Genomic DNA, 21,611 nt, shown 5'->3' on the forward strand with positions numbered 1-21,611 from the left:
CCGGTATCATCATGAACTACCCTGTAGCATCCTAGTGGCTGTGTGCCTCCTTCAGACCAGGGCGGTGCTTCTCAGAGCTTGAAACAGCCATCCTGAAATCACTGAGCCCCCCCAGAGGCAGGAGGCAGTCAGGCTCTTCCCCACTGCCCCTCCCTGAGCCCCTCTGCACCCCTGATCCCAGACCCCTGCTCACAAACCTCCCATGGCTCCCCGCTGCTGATCCAAACCCAGACTCATGGCATTAAAAACCTCTCTGCCCAGCCTGTCCCACTGCCTGGGGCCCACGCCTGGCCAAGTTGAGCAGGCCACTGGCCATGTACACACCTTGTATCCCCCAAGTCGAGCAGGCCACTGGCCCTGCACACACCTTGTATCCCCCAAGTCGAGCAGGCCACTGGCCCTGCACACACCTTGTATCCCCCACGTCGAGCAGGCCACTGGCCCTGCACACACGTTGTATCCCCCATCCCGTGTGGCTGCCCTCTGCCTCCGTCCACTCATTCGGTCACCCACGGTCTGATGAGTGCCTACTATGTGCCAGGCACTGTTCTAGGAGCTAGAAGTCAGCAGCAAACAAAACAGACAAAAATCCCTGCCCTGGAAGAGCTTACATTCGAGGGGATGGAGACAAGGCAAATAGACAACGAAAATCCATAGTGTGCCGGGTGATCATAAGTGCTATGGGGAGAAAAGAGGTGGCAGGGGGACTAGTGAATGCAGGGGTGGCTGGCATGGTGGTCTGGGAAGGCCTCACTGCAGAGGTGGCATTTGAGCAGAACCCTGTAGGAGGGAGGGAGCCTCTCCATAGAAAACTGGGAGGAGAGCATTCCAGGCAGAAAGTGCAAAGGCCCTGAGGCAGGACTGTGCTGGTGTGTTCTAGGAAAGGCAAGGAGGCGGGTGGGGCTGAGGCTGAGCGGAGATCAGGAGGCCTTGTGGGCCGCCCTAGGGACACAGCTTTTCCTGTGAGTGAGACCTGAGCCTGGAGGGTTCTGACCAGAAGAGTGACACATCTGACTTCCACTGTCACAGGCCACGCCAGCTACTGTGTTGAGAACAAACCGTAAGGGGTCGGGGGAGGTGGGGGGTGTGGTGGGGGAAGACAGATACCAGAGAGGAAACTACTGCAATTATCTGAGCAAGAGACAACGGCAGCTTAAACCTGAGTTACGACTGGGTTTGCTGATGGTTTGGGTGTTGGGGGGATGACAGGAAGAGTGGAGAGAGGGATGATTCTGATGGTTTGGGCCTGAACAACCAGAAAGATGGAGTTGCCACTTTTTTTTTTTTTTTTTTTTTTGGCCACACTGTGTGGCACGCGGGATCTTAGTTCCCTGGCCAGGGATTGAACCCATGCCCCCTGCATTGAGAACGTGGAGTCTTAACCACTGGACCGCCAGGGAAGTCCTGGACTTGCCATTTCCTAAGTTAGGGAAGCAACAGGAGTGGCAGGCTGTGGTGAAGGACGGGAGTGGACATCACTTCTCTATGGGACTGACGGCGACCAGCCTTTAAGCCCCAACGGGAACACTGTCTCCTCCGAGAAGCCTTCCTTACACTGAGCTGAACTGAAAGCTCACCCGCTCTGAATGCCAGCCCCTCCCTCCCCACCACCCCTCCTCTCACTCACATACACACACAGAGCACTTCTCCACCCCACTTATTTGTATCTACATATTATTCCCCTGAGTAATCTGAGGTTGATTCATCTTATAACATCAGGAAGCATTTGCACACAGTAGGTGCTCAACAAATATGTTTAGTAACATGCTGTATAGAATTGCACCTATAGTGCTTTAATAATCTAACAACTCAAGAATGTTCTTTCAAAACATCTAAAAATTATGCTTCCCACTGATTCAATATTAAGTGGTAATTATTCCATCTCAAGGGTCCTATATATAGATGCTGACCCACCCCCAATCATTCAAAATGTCCAGGCAAGCTCTGCTGGAAAGGCCATGTGAGGAAGAGGGGTGTTACCTTGCTGGTCCTTACATCCCAAGCTTTCATTTCAGAGCTGAAGCCGCCACATACGAAAACGTTGTGGTCTCTTGGATGAAATTTCAAGGTAGTGATTCTAAAGTCACTTTGACCACTGAAGAGCTGGGTTCCTACAACACGAAAAGAGAAGAGAGGGTTAGAAACTACTCAGATCACAAACGAAATACCTTGACACTAAGATGCCAGCTGATACGGAGCCACGGGAAAGCACAAGCCCACCTGGGCCTGAGGCGGCCAACGGAGATTTTCTGGAAACACAACAGCAGCGGCATTTGCCCTCACTCTCTGGCCACCTGGTACTCAATTAGCTAAATCCCCCCACCCCCAGGGATAAACGAGACGTCTGAATCCACCTTTTAGGTGCTCTGTAAACATCATGCACATCAACTCATTTCAAGCACATAATCCAGTTTGCAGTTGAAAAAACCAAGACTCAGGGAGACTGAATAACATTTCCAGAGCTACACAATTAATTTTGTTAGATTATTTACTGGGAGTCTAAAAACCAAAAGCAGGGGCTTCCCTGGTGGCGCAGTGGTTGAGAGTCCGCCTGCCGATGCAGGGGACACGGGTTCGTGCCCCGGTCCGGGAGGATCCCACATGCCGCGGAGCGGCTGCGCCCGTGAGCCATGGCCGCTGAGCCCGCGCGTCCGGAGCCTGTGCTCCGCAACAGGAGAGGCCACAGCAGTGAGAGGCCTGCGTACCGCAAAAAAAAAACAAAAAAAGCAGAATGCTCCAAAGTGATTCTTTTTAGGATCAGCATCTTACAGTCACACCCTCATGATAACCCATCGATGGTTTTCCATAGAGCGTGGCCAGTGGGGTGGCGTCAGCGTCTGGGCAATAAATGCGAGTGTGACGTCACAGTGGCTCAGGCCACAGGTTGGAGGGGGTGCGTGGACCACCTTTTCTATCTGCCATGAAATGCTGTCAACTGCTCCTGGATGCTGTGCAAACGTCTGCGTGCACACACACACCTCTGCCATGGAAACTGTCTTCCTGTCACTGAGCTCTCTTAGAGGTAAGCCATAAAAACGCCAGAAATGTCGATCATTTAGAACAGGTCAGACTCGGGGAACAGATCTTTTGTGCTGAGCCCAGGTCTCGAAAGCCAGCATGCTTTCCTCTACACGGTGCCACAGCCCAGGAGGGACAACCTTGAAACCCTTCCCCTGGGCCTGAGGCGGCCAACAGAGACTTTCTGGAAACACAACAGCAGAGGCATTTGCCCTCACTCTCTGGCCACCCGGTACTCAATTAGCTTGAAACCCTTCCCCTGGACATAAGAAGCTGGATACCAATGCAACGCCAAGATCTCAAGCATCACCTCCTCTTACGGGAACCCAGGAAGTACACTTGGTCCTTCAATTCAGAGAGCACTTCCGGAAGGCTGTCCTGCTCTGTGTTTAGGACCACACTGTAGTTAAATGCTCCACCGGCTCACCAGGTAAGGAAATGAAAGGCATCAATTGGTCCTCTCGAGAGTTACAGCAGAAGCCTTGACAAATCCAATTTGCCTAGATCCTTGGTCTCCAAACTTGTCTGACAGTACATCCCAGCCATGAGAAACCCTTAGGCACATACCGCCAACATGTGTACATTTATTTATGTGCTACTGTACCAGTATATTATGAGTCTAAAAGCAATTACCAAAATAAGAACATTTTGAAAGATGAGACAAGGATAAAACAAACAATATTTTAAAATATATTTTAATATGCCATTTACTAAGAGTATCAACAAACCTCTTGGAAATTATTAAATCAAATGAGTTATAATAATTTTAGTAAGAGCAACAGGACTGAATATGCTTACACTTTTTTAAAACGTAGGGACCTTTTTGTGATTCAGTGATTTGACAGTAGCCCGGTTACAGCTTAAGTTTACACACTGAACACTGTCAGAGCCCCAAAGCCTCCTTCCAGAGATGTGAGGACCCAGAATGGAAGAGACGTTTACCACTAGCAACAGGGGAGACATCTTCCGCTTCCATCTACCACTGATGCAAAGGATTTTGTGAACAATTTGCCAATAAAGCTCCAGTTGCCCTAATGTCAAATAATGGCTCCTGCCACTAATCAGCGGCTATTACTGTATATTCTCCTATTTCTAACAACCTAATTCAAAATCCACTGAAATTTTCATTTACAGGATTTTAAAGCAGGATTAGAAAAACACTGTTCCCAGGTTAACAGTGCTGACACTGAAGTTTTTAATAGGTGACACGTTCACATAGTTTTTGGCAACAAAAATTACAGAGTGGTATAAACAATTAAAAACATCTGTTTTCGAAGTGTTCTCTCCAAAGCGCAGATTTCTTGGAAAGAGGCTGCTCCCTTGTTCTTTGTTCAAGCATCACCTTTACCTTGATGGATGACGAACTGTGTTGATTTTTTTCTAGTATCTTCTAAGGGCCTACAATTGGCAGTCAGTTGTCATCGGAGAAAACTCTGGAAACACTTGGCTTTTTGTAAATGAAGACTCTATACCTCTTTAGGCTCAACAAGCCCCTTAACTATTTTGCTACAAAATGCAACTCACAAAGATTTCCACGGTCATCCTATGTCATCACAATGCTGTCAAGACCTGGCCAGTTTGGGTCGGTGCACTGACTACGGTGACGGGACTATAGACAGCAGCCTAGCTGTCCGAGCTGAGAGGGCAGTTAAGGCAGATGTGGTTCTCTGCCTGGTGGGATGTTGAAAAGCCATTTCCAACTGGAATGATAAATAGCATTCTGTGGCAAGAGGGACAAAGCTCGATACCCGTTCTTATATTACAGGAGTATTAAAGAAGGACTGACGTGAACAAAGATAGGGAAGACGTGACTCACCAACAGGAAATGAGCTGTTCTAGGGGTAGTAAGGTAACTTCTTAAATTATACTAATACTGCTGTCATAATACTGTTTTTCTAATAAGTAAAGAACTCTTCTATAAAAGCACGAGGAAGATGAGCAGACTTGTCGTATTCTGTGTGCTGTGTCCCTCTCATTAGGTCAAGAGACAAGCAACACTCTCAAGTAGACCAAAAAAATCACTTCCTGAGGAACTGGTCTAATTGGAAACCTGGTATTCCCAGTTCTTATTCTTCTTTTCCTTTCCTGAAACTTGTCTGGGACCCAAACTCTTCCTCGCCTTTTCTGCTACACTTCGGGGTCAGAAAGCAAGCGTTACACGCCCGGTTAGCAAGCCCCCCGCCCAGGGAGGATGGAGCAGGGGGCCGCCCGCCCGTGCGGTACCGCGTGCCCTGGGGATGGGCTTCGTGCCTGTAGCGCTGGCTGCAGGAGCTTCGCTCCAGCCAGGGGGCTGGGGGAGCCACGTGGGGGCTAAGGGCGAGGGACTATCATTACATCCCCTCGATGGAAAAGGAGCACAGATGTCGCTGCGACCCTCACACCGGCGCAAGAAGGCCCCTGTAGGCCAGAAGTCTTCTCTCCAGACAGATACAGCCGCGCCTAATGCCGACTCCTTGCTCATTTGGAACTCACTGCCAACCCTTAAGTCCAAAAGGAAAAACAAACTCTATATGCCTGGAGAAAAAATTCTCCCTGTTTCTTGGACCATAGCATATACCATATGCTTATTTCAGGAAAAGCAGTGAATTAGCCATGTTTTTTTCAAAAAGTGCCGTGACAGTCTTGCCAATAATGGGGGAAAAAGATGAGAGGAAAAGTGAAAGTCGAGTTGCTAAAAGATAATGACTGGACTTTTTTGCTGAAAAAATGTATTTCTGACTACGTTATTCATCCTCAATCCCCCAAAGAGATTGAGAGAGAATCTATGTCTTTTAAGTACTAAAATTTTCCAGTTAGAAGACAAGCTGTAATTTCTATTTTTTCCTACTTTTACTTGTAATAACTAGGCCTTCACTGTACTTCTTTGTTAAAAGGGACCAAAATGAAATTTTTCCAGTTTTGAATAATAATTACAGATACCTATTGGGAAACACGAGGTAAGGAGGTCTGGGGCGAGACTGTGGCGCAGAAATCAGGACCCCAGCCATTGTCACCCAGCAACCTGTTCAAAGTGGGAGGTGATATAGCAGAGGGGTGGGGAGTCACACACACCCGGGTCCCACCCCAGCTCTGTCACTTCCAGTGGAGCGACCTTGGGCAGGGCCCTTCCCTGCTGTGTCACACGCCCTCATAAACACACGTCTGTCGGGAGGGCTGTACGGAAAGCATTCTAGAGGGCCTGGCAGACAGCAAACAACAAAGGGGAAAACTCTTACAGTTTGAAAAAAACTAAACCTCAAATTATTGAATTCACCCTTAGTTAAACTGCAAGCTAAAGCCAAGGGATATGAGTTTTTAAGAGCAGGGAACTTGAGAGATTACTGACGTTGAGTTTTTGTTCTGAGGCTATGAGAATACAATGCCTTGGGCTGCCTTTACATTTAGTTAAAGAGATACAAATAAAGGCTGGTAAATATTTATCAGAAACTGTCTTGAAGGTGATAGCCACGCTGGAGGTGAAGGTCCTTTGCTGTCAGATGTGTTCCTACTCTGCAACTTTTCATAAATGGAGTAGCTTTTTTTGTTTGTTGTTTTTGTTTTTTTTAATTTTTCTTTATTTATTTTCTTTATTTTTATTTTTGGCTGTGTTAGGTCTTCGTTGCTGTGCGCGGGCTTTCTCTAGTTGTGGTGAGCGGAGGCTGCTCTTCCTTGCAGCGCACAGGCTTCTCACTGTGGTGTCTTCTCTTGTTGCGGAGCACAGGCCCTAGACGCGCGGGCTTCAGTAGCTGTGGCTCGCGGGCTCTAGAGCGCAGGCTCAGTATTTGTGGCACACAGGCTTAGTTGCTCCGCAGCATGTGGGATCTTCCTGGACCAGGGCTCGAACCCGTGTCCCCTGCATTGGCAGGCGGATTCTTAACCACTGTGCCACCAGGGAAGCCGGGAGTAGCTTGTTTATCGCACCCCCTCCTGGGCAATGCTACTTTGAGCACAATGGTTAGTTGTATATAACCTTTAACCGTGAGACTTATCTGGCTTGTTTACATGTTTGTTATGGAAAATTCCATTTATTCACTGCATGCTGCTTACAAGAAACCGAGTTTTAAAATATTTAGTCCACTGACACTGACTTTATTGATCTTGTTCTAATGATCTCAACCAGGATAAAAGAACTGTTCAGACTCTCTTGGAGTTAGGAAAAACCACTTCTTTTCCTCCTTGAATCCATAATGATACAGATAAACTATAAATCGCCATTAAAACAAAAGCCTGTTTAAGACAGAACGCAGAAACTCAACTGGGTCTCTTGACACGACTAGCGCTGGCAATGCACCGTCACCAATATTGCTGTGATAAGGCAGCTGTAACACTGGCCGCGCTCCTCCTCGGGGAGCCCCCCTCTTTCTCCGGTGGAGACACTGAGCTTCCCAGGGTGACCACCTGCGTGGCCAGGCAACACTGCCTGTCAACCCTAACGCCTACCCTGTGGGACCCTATGGTCACGAGGGCTCCAGGGCCCTGAGGGGCCTCCTCTGTCCCAGCACGTCTGGTCCCCGGCCCAGTTCCTGGCACGTAAGAAGCACTTGACACAGGTCAGGTGAAACCCAAGTACGGGTCCCCAAGAAAGAGCAGGGAAGCTCATGCCCTCCTCTCCAGAGAGATGGCGCCTATCGCCTCCAGGCCTGCCTGGGGCTTGCACGTGTCATGCCGCAACCCTGCGTGGGAGGTGTAATTACCCCATTCCTCAGCGTTGGGGGAATGAGGGATGGAAGCCCAGAGAGGTGAGGCCTCGTCCAGGGCCTTGTGAGTCGGCCACGCTGGGACAGAGGCTGGACCCCTGTGACCCCGGAGCCCGCCCGCGAGCGATTCGTGACCTTTCCTTCCGCTGAGCTCTGCGCGCACATCACAGGCTCGGGAGCCGGTAGGGGAGATGCTGACGAGGGATTGGCTGGTGCTGTCGGCTGGTGGTGATTGAGCTCGTGTTCCCAGGCAGGCGGTGTATGACTCATCCTGTGAAAATCAATATCGTTACACTCATCCTCTGGGAAGTATTCAGCCAGCCGTAAATTTAACCCTCCTGACTCAAAGTTAACGAAGAAAGGAGCTTACTAACTTTCAAATCAAACTCTGTGAATCAGAAACGAGCACCATCCTGGCACGCCGGGCAGAGTCCCGGGGAGGGTCCAGGCCAGAGTCAGACGGGCCCGCGTCTGCACGCTCCCTGTAGGTAAGCTAGCAGCCCCGGGATCCGCCGGCAAGCCTCTCAGATCCGTGGGCTCCTAATACGTGCACTCAGGAGAATAAATCTTACCTTCAGGGCTTGTTGTGAGAATTAGAAATAATGCACATAAGACAGCAAGCCCCAGGCAAACGGCAGGCCCGACAGACAGCAAGCCCCAGGCAAACGGCAGGCCCGACAGACAGCAAGCCCCAGGCAAGCGGCAGGCCCGACAGACAGCGGCTGCGGCAGCAGCAGTAGTCACAGCAGAAACAGCAGTAGCTGTTGTAGAAATTTCTTTCATATCAAGTTTGGCCACTGCATTTCATTAACGGGACAAGACTGAATTTTCCAAAATTAAAAAAAAAAAAAAAGTTCTCAACTTGCAAACAGGTCCCAAGGGTACAACTTATGTTGGTTTTCTGGGACTCAGAAGTCACCACCAGGACAACGAACAAGCCGTGACTGTGTTTAGCCTCCGGGGTCAGTCAACAGAGGTCGTCCTACCTACAAAGGGAGCCAAACTGCAGTGCAAGCACAATTAAACACACACACGGATAAAAACATCACCTCTGTGCAATAATGGTAATGAATGAAATAGTGCTGTTGATTAAAAACCACCTTTGATTTATCCAGAGGGCTGGCACGAGCTTAACTAGAGGCAGATGACTAGTCAGAGGTTTGTGGAGGCGTGGAAGGACCTCGAAGGCAGGTTCTAAAGTGTGAGATACGGGGCTGGCAGGGGCTTTACTCAAGCTTGGTAACATCTGATTTAATATCCACAACTAGGTCAGCTTCTTACTCCAAAGCTGTATGGAAAGAGGGGGAGAAATCGAGGTTGGGACTGGAGAGAAATACTCCTCAGCGGAGGAGAAGAGCGTGGGTGGGAATGGGGACGGGTGCCCGGGATCAAAAGGGCACAGCCTTGAGAACAGACTAGTTTAAAGGAGGGCTGGGAAAGGGATGCCGGTGAAGGAGCGAGCTTAGGAGAAAGTGGGACTCCACTGTGTAGAGGAGTCTGCGGGGTCCCGCCTGTATCTGTGGGACGGAGGACAGGAGGGCAGGCGGCTGCTCCCAGGGCAAGAGGGCACTGGAGGGGCGGCAGCCAGGGACCGCCATCAGCTCAGACCTCACTGGGGCACAGAGCTCTGCACAGCCTCCATATCTGGATCTAGTAGTAAAACCCCGAGGACCAAAGGAGCAATGACACGAGACGTGCCCACACCCTCGGGAGCTCCATGTCCATGCCCGCTGCTGTCCGCGGGCGCGTGAAGGACACCTAACCGGGTTCCTCTGAGCTGTTCCAGAGAATAGTCATGGTGCTGGAAAGCCTAAAGGCTGGAAAAGCCCAGGCCCCTCTCACCAGCGCCTCCCAGGAGACCCAGGGTCAGGGGGCGGCACCACTCTGAAGGCTTTAGCCCAACAAGGAGCCCCCCTGCCGCCACTTCTCCAAAGCCGAGTGAGCCCCTGACACTCTTCTCCGGGCTTTTAATATGGACGCTTCTCACCCTTCCTCTGACAAGTGTTTTAAAATCGTCAGGGCAAACATTTCTCCTGCTGGGACGGCGGCTGTCGATAGCCGGAGAAGCACCCTTCAGCCAGTCACTTCATCAGAGGGATCAGTCTGGGCGCGCTTTCTTCCCAGAGGCCCCGAGTTATCCTCGGCAGGTGGTGAGCCAGCTGCCCGGGTGAGAGCGGGCTCCCCCGGAGTCGGCTTAAGCAAACTGTTCGGTCACAGCCCAGAAACACACGTGCTTGAGGGTACCCACTCTTGTCCTTGAACAGCCAAAGCCTCTGCCAGTCACACGGGCCGGAGCTGAACCCCAGCTCTGTCACTGCAAGTCATCCAACGCTCATCCAAGCCTCAGTTTCTGAGCCCATGAAATAGGGATGAAAACACTTCCCCCATAGGTTAGCGTGAAGACTAACTATGTAATAAGCAGAGAGCCTAACATCCACTTATTCATTCTGGCTTGATCCAGGCCAGGCAGGGTGCCAGGAACCAGGGCTACACGGCTCACAGCCTGGCCCACAGGGAGCGCCCAGCCGATTTGTCACTCCCCTTTTCCTTGGAGCATTCCTGTGATGGAGGCCCCAGTCATGATGCAAAAACAAGGGAGACACCAGAAGACACTTCTTGGAAAAGAAAAGTCATGATCATTCATGGGTCCAGTTCCAGTCGGTCACTCGGGCCCACGCACCATGACCCCCACGGAAAGACACAGGGACCCCAGAGCAGAAGGAGCCAGGCAGGGGCGGGGGCAGCAGGGCGCGGGAAGCGGGGTCTGAGTGAAGAGGACGCCCGCTCAAGTGAAAGGCACGTGCCGACCCATCACGAGGAGGAAGCTGCTACCCCGCTCAGGCCATTTTGTCACGGAGCAGCGGAGGACGTAGGAGAGGCTGGGAGACCCTGAAAGGCGGTCTTCCTGCTGGTCTGCCCCCAGACCCACACGTGGGATCAAGAGCGACACCAGGAAGCTGGCTCGGGGGGACCTCTGGGGGCTTTTGGAACTGAGCCACCAAAGCTGCCCCGTTTGGGGACGTGGTCCCGCCACTGCGGCTCTCCGGCTGCTCAGAGGGACACGGCTATGATCTCCTACCTTCTGAAGGGCCTTGTGGGGCAGGGGCGGGGAGGGGCAGGGCAGCCTTTGCTGAGTGCTTGCCGTGCCACAGGCACTCTGGATACGTTATCCCAGCTGTTCCCCTCCATGACCCCAGCTGCTGGGCATTGCTACCCATCTCACAGATGCGGGAACGGAAGTAAAGGGAGCTTCCCCGAGGACGCCCGGCTTGGGTAGGTGGAAGAGCCGTGTCTCCACCCCATCCAAGTTCCTCCTACCACACCGGGCTGCCTCCAGCATCCGGGAGCTGGGACCGGGTGGCACGGCCTGGATGCCCCGGATGGGCTGGACACACGTCAGGAGAGCTGACTGGGCACAGGAAGGAGGACAGGGTGCCCTGCCCATCCAGGGCCCTGGAGGCTCCAGGGAAAGGACCATCTCCTTTGCAGCCAACAAATGCAAAGTTCAAGGCCTCGTGTGCCTCCCAGGCCTTAACAGCCAGGCTGGGGGCGATGGTCTAAGGGGTGGAATCTGCAAGAACCACTACCACTTAGAACTGAACGAGCTCAAGCTCTTCGGGGGCTTTTGAGGAGACGGGCTGATGTGGTGTGCCGGACAGCTGACTCATAAAGCCGGCGGCACTCGGGGCCCTGGTGGAGTCGAAGACCAGCGCTCCCCGAGGCCGCCTCAGCCTGACGCACCAGAGACGTTTCCTTAGGAAGATTACAGACTGAAATGATAGCACCAGAAATAATTAACCTGTGAGCAGATTTTATTTAAGTGTTGATTCATGGTTGTTCTCTAAGCCAACAGCCCGTCAGAACTATAAATTAACGAGATAAAATGTTGCTGGCCCTCCATATTTCAGGCCGGGTATTGACGTTTTAGAATCCACAGATTTTTAACTGTATTGACTGAGGACACCAGGATAAATGGCCTTGGCGCCAAATTCCCATTAACGACAATGGGCACCGAGTGACTAATTCCCAGAGCGCTGCGGTGAGAACGCCCTGCGCTGCTTTCTCCTGGCGGGGAGTTCTAATTAGATTGAAATGGAACAGCCAAATCACCAAGGGCGGAAAGAGGCAAAGCAAGTGAAAAGGAAGATCAGACTCGGTGACAAGAAAGGACAGAAGTCAAACGAGGCCGAGAGCCACGGGGGCTGTATACAGCCCCCGCACGCCCTGGGCCAGGTGGGGTGCCGGAATGCGGCGTGGGCGTGCGTGCAGACCCCACTCCGGCGGCCCCTGATGAACCCACCCCCGCCTGGCAAGGGCCTCCTCAGCTCTGCCTCACGTGCACGCACGCTGAGCAGCTGCTCCGAGCCAGGCCTGGCCACGTGACAGAGACACAAAGACCACCTGGATGGGCCCCATCCTCAAGGAGCTCCCACACTAGCCATGGAGATGGACACAGAAACCAAACCTCTCAGTGGCAGAGGCCCCACCCAGGGGTTGGCGGCCTTCCCCAAGGGCAAGGCCAGACCCCTGGACCCTACGCACCAAGCAACAAAGGACATCCAGCACGCTGACCATGGTAGCCCCAGCCCAGGTCCTGTACAAGTAGCTGCTGAAGGAATGAGAGGGGGCCTTCAATAGGCAAACCGGGTGGTGAGCCCATTCCCAGCAGAGGGGTGGGGGGCAAAAGTGCCCCCTCACCTCCCCGGGGGGACGGCAAAGCCCTGAGGGCCCGGCCATGCTTTCCCTGTCCCACCCAACACACCACAGCTAGAGGAGCAGCTGGGACCGGGCCAGACAATGTTCCCTCCAGCGAGTTCCACCACCAGCTGGGCAGGGCTGCCACATCCCCTCCTGAAGCTCCCCCCCCAGCCTCGGGTCACCCCCAGCCCGCTACAGCCACCAGGGAGGCCTGCCCAGGGTGCACATGGAGCCATGATTCTCTCCTGCTCCAAACTCAGCAATGGCCCCTACTGCCACCTGCTGCGGCAGTGCCTAACTGGCCAGGTGAGAGGACTCTCTTCGAACGTCTGAAAATGTCAGAGCCCCCCCCCCCACTCACTCACTCACACACACACATACACACACACAATGGCAATGTCTGCTTAACATCTGTTGATTGAGAAGATAGATCATGACAAAGGGCCGCTAGGAATCCATTAATGTTATCAAATGAACTTGTATTTGATTAACACGACAGCATCACCAGCATGTGAGAAGCATCCCTTCTCCACTCTTGGGCAGGCAGTGCAGGTACCCATGGGTGCTCAGTGACACTGGACTGGGGAGCGGCATCTGGGGAATGCACACCCCACAGGCCAGGAAGCGCATGGAGCCCGAGCTCCCCTTCCTGCACCCCCAAACTCACTCCCCCCAGCTCCCTGCACCCCACACTTCCACACACACCACGTGGTTCATGTTCCTGAACTCCGTCCTCATTCCATCTGCTGAGAACCCACTTCCCTCCCCCTCCCCAGCCCCACTCCATCCTGATTCTCTGTCCCCCAGTTCCTGCCTCAGCTTGGGTCCCACTTCCTCCAGGAAGCCTTCCTTGATCTCCCAGGCTAGATGTCCTTGCGGTTCCTATATCTCTCTCCATCACTGTACCCTGGGACTCTCTGCAATTCTGTCTCCCCCAGTGGATGGGAGCTCCTCCAGGGTGCATCCTGGGACTTATTCACCTCTGTGTCTCCAATACCGAGCACGGCTTATTGGACACACAGGTAACAAAGTATAACAGTCAGGCAGCTGGCTTCGGAGCCTGGCGGACCTGTGTGCATCCTGGTTCAGCCACTTCCTGGTTGTGCCCCGTGCCTGTGTGTGGCGAGGGGATTCCGGTGGTGCCAGTCTCAAAGGGTGAATGGGCCCTCACCCCACATGCTAAGCTGCAGAGGGATGCCTTGCACACAGTCGGTGCTCAGTGACACTGAGCTCAGTGACTGCTGGCACCAGCGACCCAACTGTCACCGTCACCCAGGGCACCAAACCCCCTAAGCCTCGACTCCCTCTCAGAGGGGCTCACAGGAAGAGCGTGGTCTTTGTTGCCAAAAAGAACACCGGACACTCAGCACTGTGTAAAGGGCCCAGGGTTTGCAGCTGCATGGACGTGGCTCCAAACCCCCACCTGCCCTGCACCACTGGAGGCCCTGAGCCAGTCACTCGGCCCTTGCAGCCTCAGTCTAGTCGCCTGTGAAATGGGGATAACAATGGCTGGCAGGATTGAAATGTGTGCAAAGCCTGTGGCACAGTACCAGCCGCCGACACAGCCAACAGCCTGGTCAACACCCCACTGACGGCACACGGGGCCCAGCCAAAGGAGCTGCATGGCCTCAAAAGGGTCGTCCCTCAGTGACCCAGCAAGAGAGGAGGACACTCCAGGTGAGCAACAAACCCGCTGCATCCAAGCTGCGGGGCGGAGCTGGGTGGCTGGACCCCGGAGTGATCACCCCCTGTTTGCCAGGCTCTGGGAGAGGCACGGACCCCAGGACCACCACAGCTGGGCCAGGCAGGCAGGGGCTGCCTGAGGGCTCGAGGGACGCCCCGGGCACTGGTGTGAACCCAGGCCTCCCCTCCTGGTGCTGGCAGCGATGCCCAGCAGAAAAGTGACCCAGGAGGAACCCAGGGAGGAAAAGGCAACGTGGGCGCTGAGGGCAGCCGGCCCGGGGGTCAGGGGCAAGGCTGGAACCCAGGTCTGCGCTCGCTGGCTCTGTTCTCGCCCGAAGCACAGACAGGCCCCCGCTCCAGGGCTGTGGCCGGATTCGTGCTCGACGCGCCGGCTGCATCGGAACGCGGAACGCCGGGGAATGGAAAGTTCCTCCCACTGACTCCTCTCTCCTCCTCGCGCTGCTTGTCGAGAGCCCCCTTAGGATTTAGCCAGCGCGAATCCATCTCGCCCAAATGCCTTTTCAGTGTGGGCATGAAAGCAGAGCTCATTTGCTGGCTTTCCGTACGAGCTGGAATCATTCCTTACAGCCTTTCAGCGACAGTGAATTGACAGGAATTCTAAACTGATTCCAACCAAAGGACGCTGTGATGAAGCTAAATCTATCTCAGTACAAATTGCATGTCAGAAGTTGATTAAAAAGCCACCTCTATCCAGCTCCACAGGTTGGGGCTGGGACAACCTTGGGACTCTGTCCTCCGGGCAGGTTGGCAGAGGTCCACTGTGAAGCCTACGGGCCAGTCTCGGTTTCAGGCAAGCAGCCTGGAGACACGCTTGCCGAGTGTGAGTCTCCCCTCGTCCCGTCTGCCCCTGCCCTGAAACCGTCTGCAGCTGGCGGCTGCAGATCCCCCTCCCAGAAACCTCCCCAGTGAGAAAGGCGCCAACTCGGAGGAGGGGGCGCCTCGGGGTAATGAAACACACCTGTTTCGAGGTCTGTTAGGTGCAGGGCGGAGTCGAAGCCACCACTGAGGATGCGCTGGCCACAGGGGGACCACCGGGCGGCCCGCACTGCCTCACTGTGCAGGGAGTAGGTCTGCAAGCAGCTTCCCGAGTCCACGGCGTTCCACACCTACGAGGCAAACACAGCGCCAGATGTCACAAGCGGGGGCCTGATCCTGGGGGCTCAGCTCAGCCCCTGTGCACGGGGAAAAGGCTCTCACAGTGGAACTACATTCCCAATATTTTACCATCAAAGCAACATCTAGATGTTAAACTTCTCTTCGTGGAAATGTAATAAGGCCTTGGGACTGGCAAGTCGAGGGGGAGACTTTCACAAAATTTTTTCTGGGGGTTAAGGGAGCTCACAAGGAAACAGCATGTCCTGTGTTCTGCCACTCACCTGCCCAGCCCTTCACACCTGATTCACACCTGCTCACCACCAAAAAGTTCCAGCCCAGCCTCACCTGCACCTCTGACATGTGTCCTCCGAGACAGGACTTTCTGAGACCTGTAGTGGATGCCGCACAAGGCCAGGCTACCTGCACGGGTCCCGCTTTAAGACTAAGATCCAAAATAGAGTCTGCCACACCTGTGTTTGCAACCAGGCAGAGCAGATCTCTGCCCGAGGGGCAAGCTGGCCTTTTTTCTGGGAGAGAAAGTACTGCCCCTCACTCCCCACTGCTTTCCCTGGGGAGCGAGGCTTGTGGCAGAAAGCCCTATGTACACTTAATGACCTCTAAAATGTGTTTTTAGGCCCTCAAGTATGGAACGGTACATTCCAAGGGCCAGGACCACTTGTGCATGAAAGGGCTGTGTTCGGCTTCCCACCAGCTCTCCCAGGAAACTCTGCCGACCACCACACACCCCAGGGAAAGGCCGGCAGGCGAGGAGCCCAACCAGGCTGGCCCAGGGCCTGGCACGTGGAGGTGCTCAGCAGTGCTACTGGCCTCCCTTGGTGTCACTGCTGGAAGAAAGGGATACTCTCACCTGCCATCCAAGGTGGGTCAGAGGACTGAACACAGAAGCAGGAAGGCACCCACAGGGCCTCCTGTGATGCTCCGGCTTGCCAGCCTTGTGACGTGGCTGAAGCTGGGCCTCTTCAGGCCTCAGTCTCCTCGTCCATATAATGGGCATAAGAAGAGCCCCGTCCCAAGGGCAGTGGTGAGGAATGAGCGAGGGCTGGGCACAGCGCACCGTAGCTGGAGCACAGCAGGAGCCGCGGCGCCGGAGGCTGTGCTTCTTGAGGCAGGTAGTGCATGCGGTTCTTAACAGCAGGATTCCCTGACCCTCTCTTATTTCCTTGATAAGAGTAAACCCAAAGCGTGCCCACACAGATCCACAAACTGGATGTGAGAGATAAGCTCCCCTTTCAAGATGAGAAAATTCACCCCGCCACATCCTGAAGGTTCTCAAAATGCATAGGATGAGAGCTCTGAAAGCGTATTTCCCGGGCATACGGAAATGTCTAAGATTAAGAAAACAAGAGGTCAAGGGTAGCCTTGAAAGAATGGTAAGACAGCTCAGTTCCTTTCTTCCTAATTAGGGGTCAACAGCTGGGGTTTCAGACTGAAAAGCAAAAAGTAGCAACATTTACATTTAGAAATACGAACAGAGATAACAGAGGAAAGAGCCAGAAGACTTCAAAGTGAAGTGAGAATTCATGGCAGAAACGCAGAGCACAGGGAATGCTGTTTTCTCAAAACGATGTGCAAGTATGACTTGAAAGGAAAAAATAAAGTAAAATGAGTGAACTAGATCTACAGGGTTAACTTGGCTAAACAGTGAAAAGATAATATTGAATACATAAGGCAACTGCATATATGCAGTACGATGCCATCTAAGTTTTAAAAACACATGGAACACCACCTCACACCCAGCAGAATGGCTTCTATCAAAAAAAAAAAAGAAGAAGATATGTGTTGGCAAGGAGGTGGAGAAATCAGAACCTTTGTACATTGTTAGTGGGAAGGCAAAATGGTCCAGCCACTAGAGAAAACAGCAGAGCAGAACTTCAAAACATTAAGCATAGACTTACAGTGTGATCCAGCAATTCCACTTGTGTGTATGTGCTCAAAAAATTAAAACCAGGATCTCAAAGAGATATCTGTATCCCAATGTTCACAGCTGCATTAGTCACAACAGTGAAAATGTGGAAGCAACCCAAGTGTCCACTGATGGATAGATGGATAAACAAAATGTGATATATATATACATATATATATATATATACACACACAATGGAATATTACTGTCTTAAGAAGAAATGAAATTCTGACACAACCCACCACATGGATAAACCTTGAAGACAACACGCTAAGTGAAATAAGCCACTCACAAAAAGACGGAAAGTATAATTCCACGTATGTGGGGGTCCCTAGAGTAGTCAAAATCATAGACGTAGAAAGTAGAACGGCGGTTACCAGGGGCTGCGGGGAGGGGGAAATGGAGACTTTTTAATGGGGACAGAGTTTCAGTTTTGCAAGATGAAGAGTTCTGCAGATGGATGGTGATGACGGCTGCACAACAATGTGAATGAATGTACTTAATGCCGCTGAACCTACACTTAAAAATGGCTACGCTGGTAAACCTTATGTGTATTTCACCACAATTTTAAAAACACATATGAAGCAAAACTCTATCATGTTTCTTTGTGTACTTGTAGTCAGACTATAAAAAATATGCTTGGAGAGGGGAGAGGGAGAGGGGCAGGGTTGGGGGATGGGAGCTGTGAACACTACACTGTATTTCCCCTAAAGAGAGGCAAAGAGAGCGTGAGAGGGCTTCCCTGGTGGCACAGTGGTTGGGAGTCCGCCTGCCGATGCAGGGGACACGGGTTCGTGCCCCGGTCCGGGAAGATCCCACATGCCGCGGAGCGGCTGGGCCCGTGGGCCATGGCCGCTGAGCCTGTACGTCCGGAGCGTGTGCTCCGCAACGGGAGAGGCCACAGCAGTGAGAGGCCCGCGTACAGGAAAAAAAAAAAAAGAGAGCGTGAGAAAATGAATGTGCTCCAAAGCAAATATGCCCAAATGTCCCCATTTATTAAACCCATTCATTTAATCATTCATTCAGCAAACACCTCCTGGGTACCTGCTATCAGCTAGGTGTTGGGAAAGGAGGAGAAGGAGGTGGTGGGGGACGAGGAGGGGGTGGCTCATAACCCTAATCAAAGACGGAGGAAAAAAGAGACCTTAAACCCTGTGGCACAGAGGCCGAAAGCAGCAACCAGAGAGGTCTGAGTTCCTGGCCACGGCCTCCTAAATCAGCCGCGGAGACATGTTTAAGGAAATCCATCAATCCGTAAATTATCCAGTAACTCCCCTCTGAAATGAAAAATGCATACTTGGCTCTCCTGGTTGATATATACACAACGATAGCATCAGAATCAATGCACCCCAGTCAGCCACTTCTCAAAGTACCCAGGGTGAGGGAGAGAAGAATCTTTGCTAATCGCTCTCCCTAATTGAATTTAATGTTTGCTGTCAGGTTTTAAAGATTAATTCCCAAACACCACGCAGCCTGAAGTGTGTACCTTTTTTCAATTAAGTAATTAGAGAGCCCAATCTGCCTTCATGGAATTAAGGAGTTAAGCCTTCTGCCACATGTGCTAAGATGACTTGCTGTATTAACTGGAGACATTCTACGTGTCCAACAAAAGTCAGATTTAGAAAGAACATGACAAGTGAAATGTGGTGCAGGTGCACGTTCACTGCAGTTTCCGTGTTCTGCTTACTGAGACATGGCCCCACCAGGAGTTCCTAACAGTCTCTCAAGACCTATAGCTTTAGCCACGGGTCACCTTCTCTCTGCCTACCTGCCTGACTTTTGTTTTTTATTGGGTTGGCCAAAAGGTTTGTTCAGTTTTTTCCATAAGATGGCTGTAGTAGCACTTAGTTGTTTTTAACTTCATTCAAAACGATTTTGTTAGATTGTATGTGACAGCTGTCATATCAGCGTGCATTTAAAAAAAAGACTTACCGACACATGCACCCCAATGTTCACTGCAGCACTATTTACAATAGCCAGGTCATGGAAGCAACCTAAATGCCCATTGACAGACGAATGGATAAAGAAGATGTGGTACAATGGAATATTATTCAGCCATAAAAAGGAATGAAATTGGGTCATTTGTAGAGACGTGGATGGACCTAGAGACTGTCATACAGAGTGAAGTAAGTCAGAAAGAGAAAAACAAATATCGTCTATTAACACATATATGTGGAATCTAGAAAAACGGTACAGATGAACCGGTCTGCAAGGCAGAAACAGAGACATAGACATAGAGAACAAATGTATGGACACCAAGGAGGGAAAGGGGGGATGGGATGAACTGGGAGATTGGGATTGACATATATACACTAATATGTATACAACAGATAACTGATGAGAACCTGCTGTATAGCACAGGGAACTCTACTTCACTTCACTGTACGGTAGAAACTAACACAACATTGTAAAACAGCTATACCCCAGTAAAAATAAATAAATAAATAAATAAATACATCAAAATTGGTGAATTTTTGTGTTGCCATTTTAATACTGAAGACGGAAGAAAGAAAGCAACATTTTCGGCATACTATGCTTTATTATTTTAAGAAAGGTAAAAATGCAACTGAAACACTGAAAAAGATTTGTGCGGTGTATGGAGATGATTCTCTGACTGATTGAACATGTCAAACATGGTTTGCAAAGTTTCACGCTGGAGATTTCTCGCTGGACGATGCTCCATGGTCAGGTAGACCAGTGGAAGTTGATACCAATCAAATCGAGACATTAATTGAGAACCACTCAGGAGACAGCTGACATACTCAAAGTATCCAACTCATGCGTTGACAATCATTCGCAACAGCTTGGTTATGTTCATCACTTTAATGTCTGGGTTCCACATAAGTTAAGTGAAAAAAACCTTCTTGACTGCATTTCCACATGTGATCCTCTACTTAAACATAACGAAAATGTTCCGTTTTTAAAACAAATTGTGATGGGCGATGAAAAGTGGATACTGTACAATGATGTGGAACAGAAGAGATCGTGGGGCAAGTGAAATGAACCACCACCAACCACACCAAAGGCCAGTCTTCATCCAAATAAGGCGATGTTGTGTATATGGTGGGGTTAGAAGGGAGTCCTCTATTACGAGCTCCTTCCAGAAAACCAAACGATTAATTCCAACAAGTGCTGCTCCCAGTTAGACCAACTGAAAGCAGCACTTGACGAAAAGCATCCAGAATTAGTAAACAGAAAACGCATGATCTTCCATCAGGATAACGCAAGACCACATGTTTTTTGATGACCAGGCAAAAACTGTTACCGCTTGGCTGGGAAGTTCTGATTCATCCGCCGTACTCACCAGATATTGCACCTTTGGATTTCCATTTATTTCAGTCTTTACAAAATTCTCTTAAGGGAAAAAATTTCAATTCCCTAGAAGACTGTAAAAGGCACCTGGAACAGTTCTTTGCTCAAAAAGATAAAAAGTTTTGGGAAGATGGAATTATGAAGTTGCCTAAAAAAATGGCAGAAGGTAGTGGACAAAAGGGTGAATATGTTGCTCAATAAAGTTCTTGGTGAAAATGAAAAATGTGTCTTTTATTTTTCCTTAAAAACCGAAGGCACTTTTTGGCCAACCCAATATTATAAAACAAATACAATCTCTGTAAAAAATACTCAAATTATACAAAAGTGCAAAAAGTAAAACCCCATAGGAATCAACAACAGGATGGCTGTTTCTCTGATTACATTGTAAATAAGTGTTCTGCAAAAAATTTTTCAAAACAAACAAAAAAAACCCAGAAAAACACAAAGAAGAAAATAAGAGGCAGCTATCATCCCACTACCTGGAGATAATAGCTGTCAGACTTCTGGGTGAATCTTTGCCTCCCGTTTGGCCTTGTCCTGCCAGCTCCTGCCTCACAGACCCTCTTAGTTCATTCCCAGCTCATGGACTCCTGCTTATCCTCGACAGTCTCTGCTGTCCCAGGATATCATTCTAGAGACCGCTGTCAGGCTTGCACAGCTTAGCACAAGCCTGTGCAGCCAGTGCCCAAGCCTTCATCAGGCCATTTACCCGCAAAAGTTTTGGGAATCCTTCAGGGTGTGTGTGTATTCAAGGGCTGGAATTGCGTTGAATCCACAGACCAATTTGGGGAGATGTCCTAACAATATTGAGTCTTCTGATGCATGCACAGGATATTTCTCTCTTTTTATCAATATTTAGGTCTTTAATTTCTCTAAGCAATGGTTTATAGTTTTTTGATGAAAAAATCTTGCACAACTTTTGTCAAATGTATCCCTATTTTTTTCATGTTGTGATATTGTAAACAGTATTTAAAATTTTTAAATTTCAGGTTCTTTTCTAATGTAGAAATACAATTAATTTTCTATATTGACCTTGAATTCGGCAAACTTGCTAAACTATTAGTTCTAAGGTTTTTTTTTTTGTAGATTCAGAAGAGTTTTCTACATAGACAATCACATATGTGAACAAAAACAAGTTCACTTCCTCCTTTCCAATCCAGATACCTTTTATTTCTTTTTCTTGC

The 21,611-nt window shown here is 50.6% G+C and overlaps 1 protein-coding gene across 4 annotated transcripts in view; it reads right to left on the minus strand.

The window, feature by feature from the left end:
- The window catches only part of WDR25 (WD repeat domain 25), a 142,864-nt gene that overhangs the window by 44,703 nt on the left and 76,550 nt on the right, over positions 1-21,611 (minus strand). For all 4 annotated transcript variants that reach the window (XM_060160413.1, XM_060160590.1, XM_060160497.1 and 1 more), the window contains exons 3-4: positions 15,055-15,202; positions 1,981-2,111 (exon numbers count right to left, since the gene is read on the minus strand). In XM_060160413.1, coding sequence (XP_060016396.1) covers positions 1,981-2,111; positions 15,055-15,202 — 279 coding nt within the window. The remainder of the gene's footprint in view (positions 1-1,980; positions 2,112-15,054; positions 15,203-21,611) is intronic.

The sequence above is a fragment of the Lagenorhynchus albirostris genome, chromosome 1, assembly GCF_949774975.1.
Source record: "Lagenorhynchus albirostris chromosome 1, mLagAlb1.1, whole genome shotgun sequence".
Lineage (NCBI taxonomy): Eukaryota > Metazoa > Chordata > Mammalia > Artiodactyla > Delphinidae > Lagenorhynchus > Lagenorhynchus albirostris.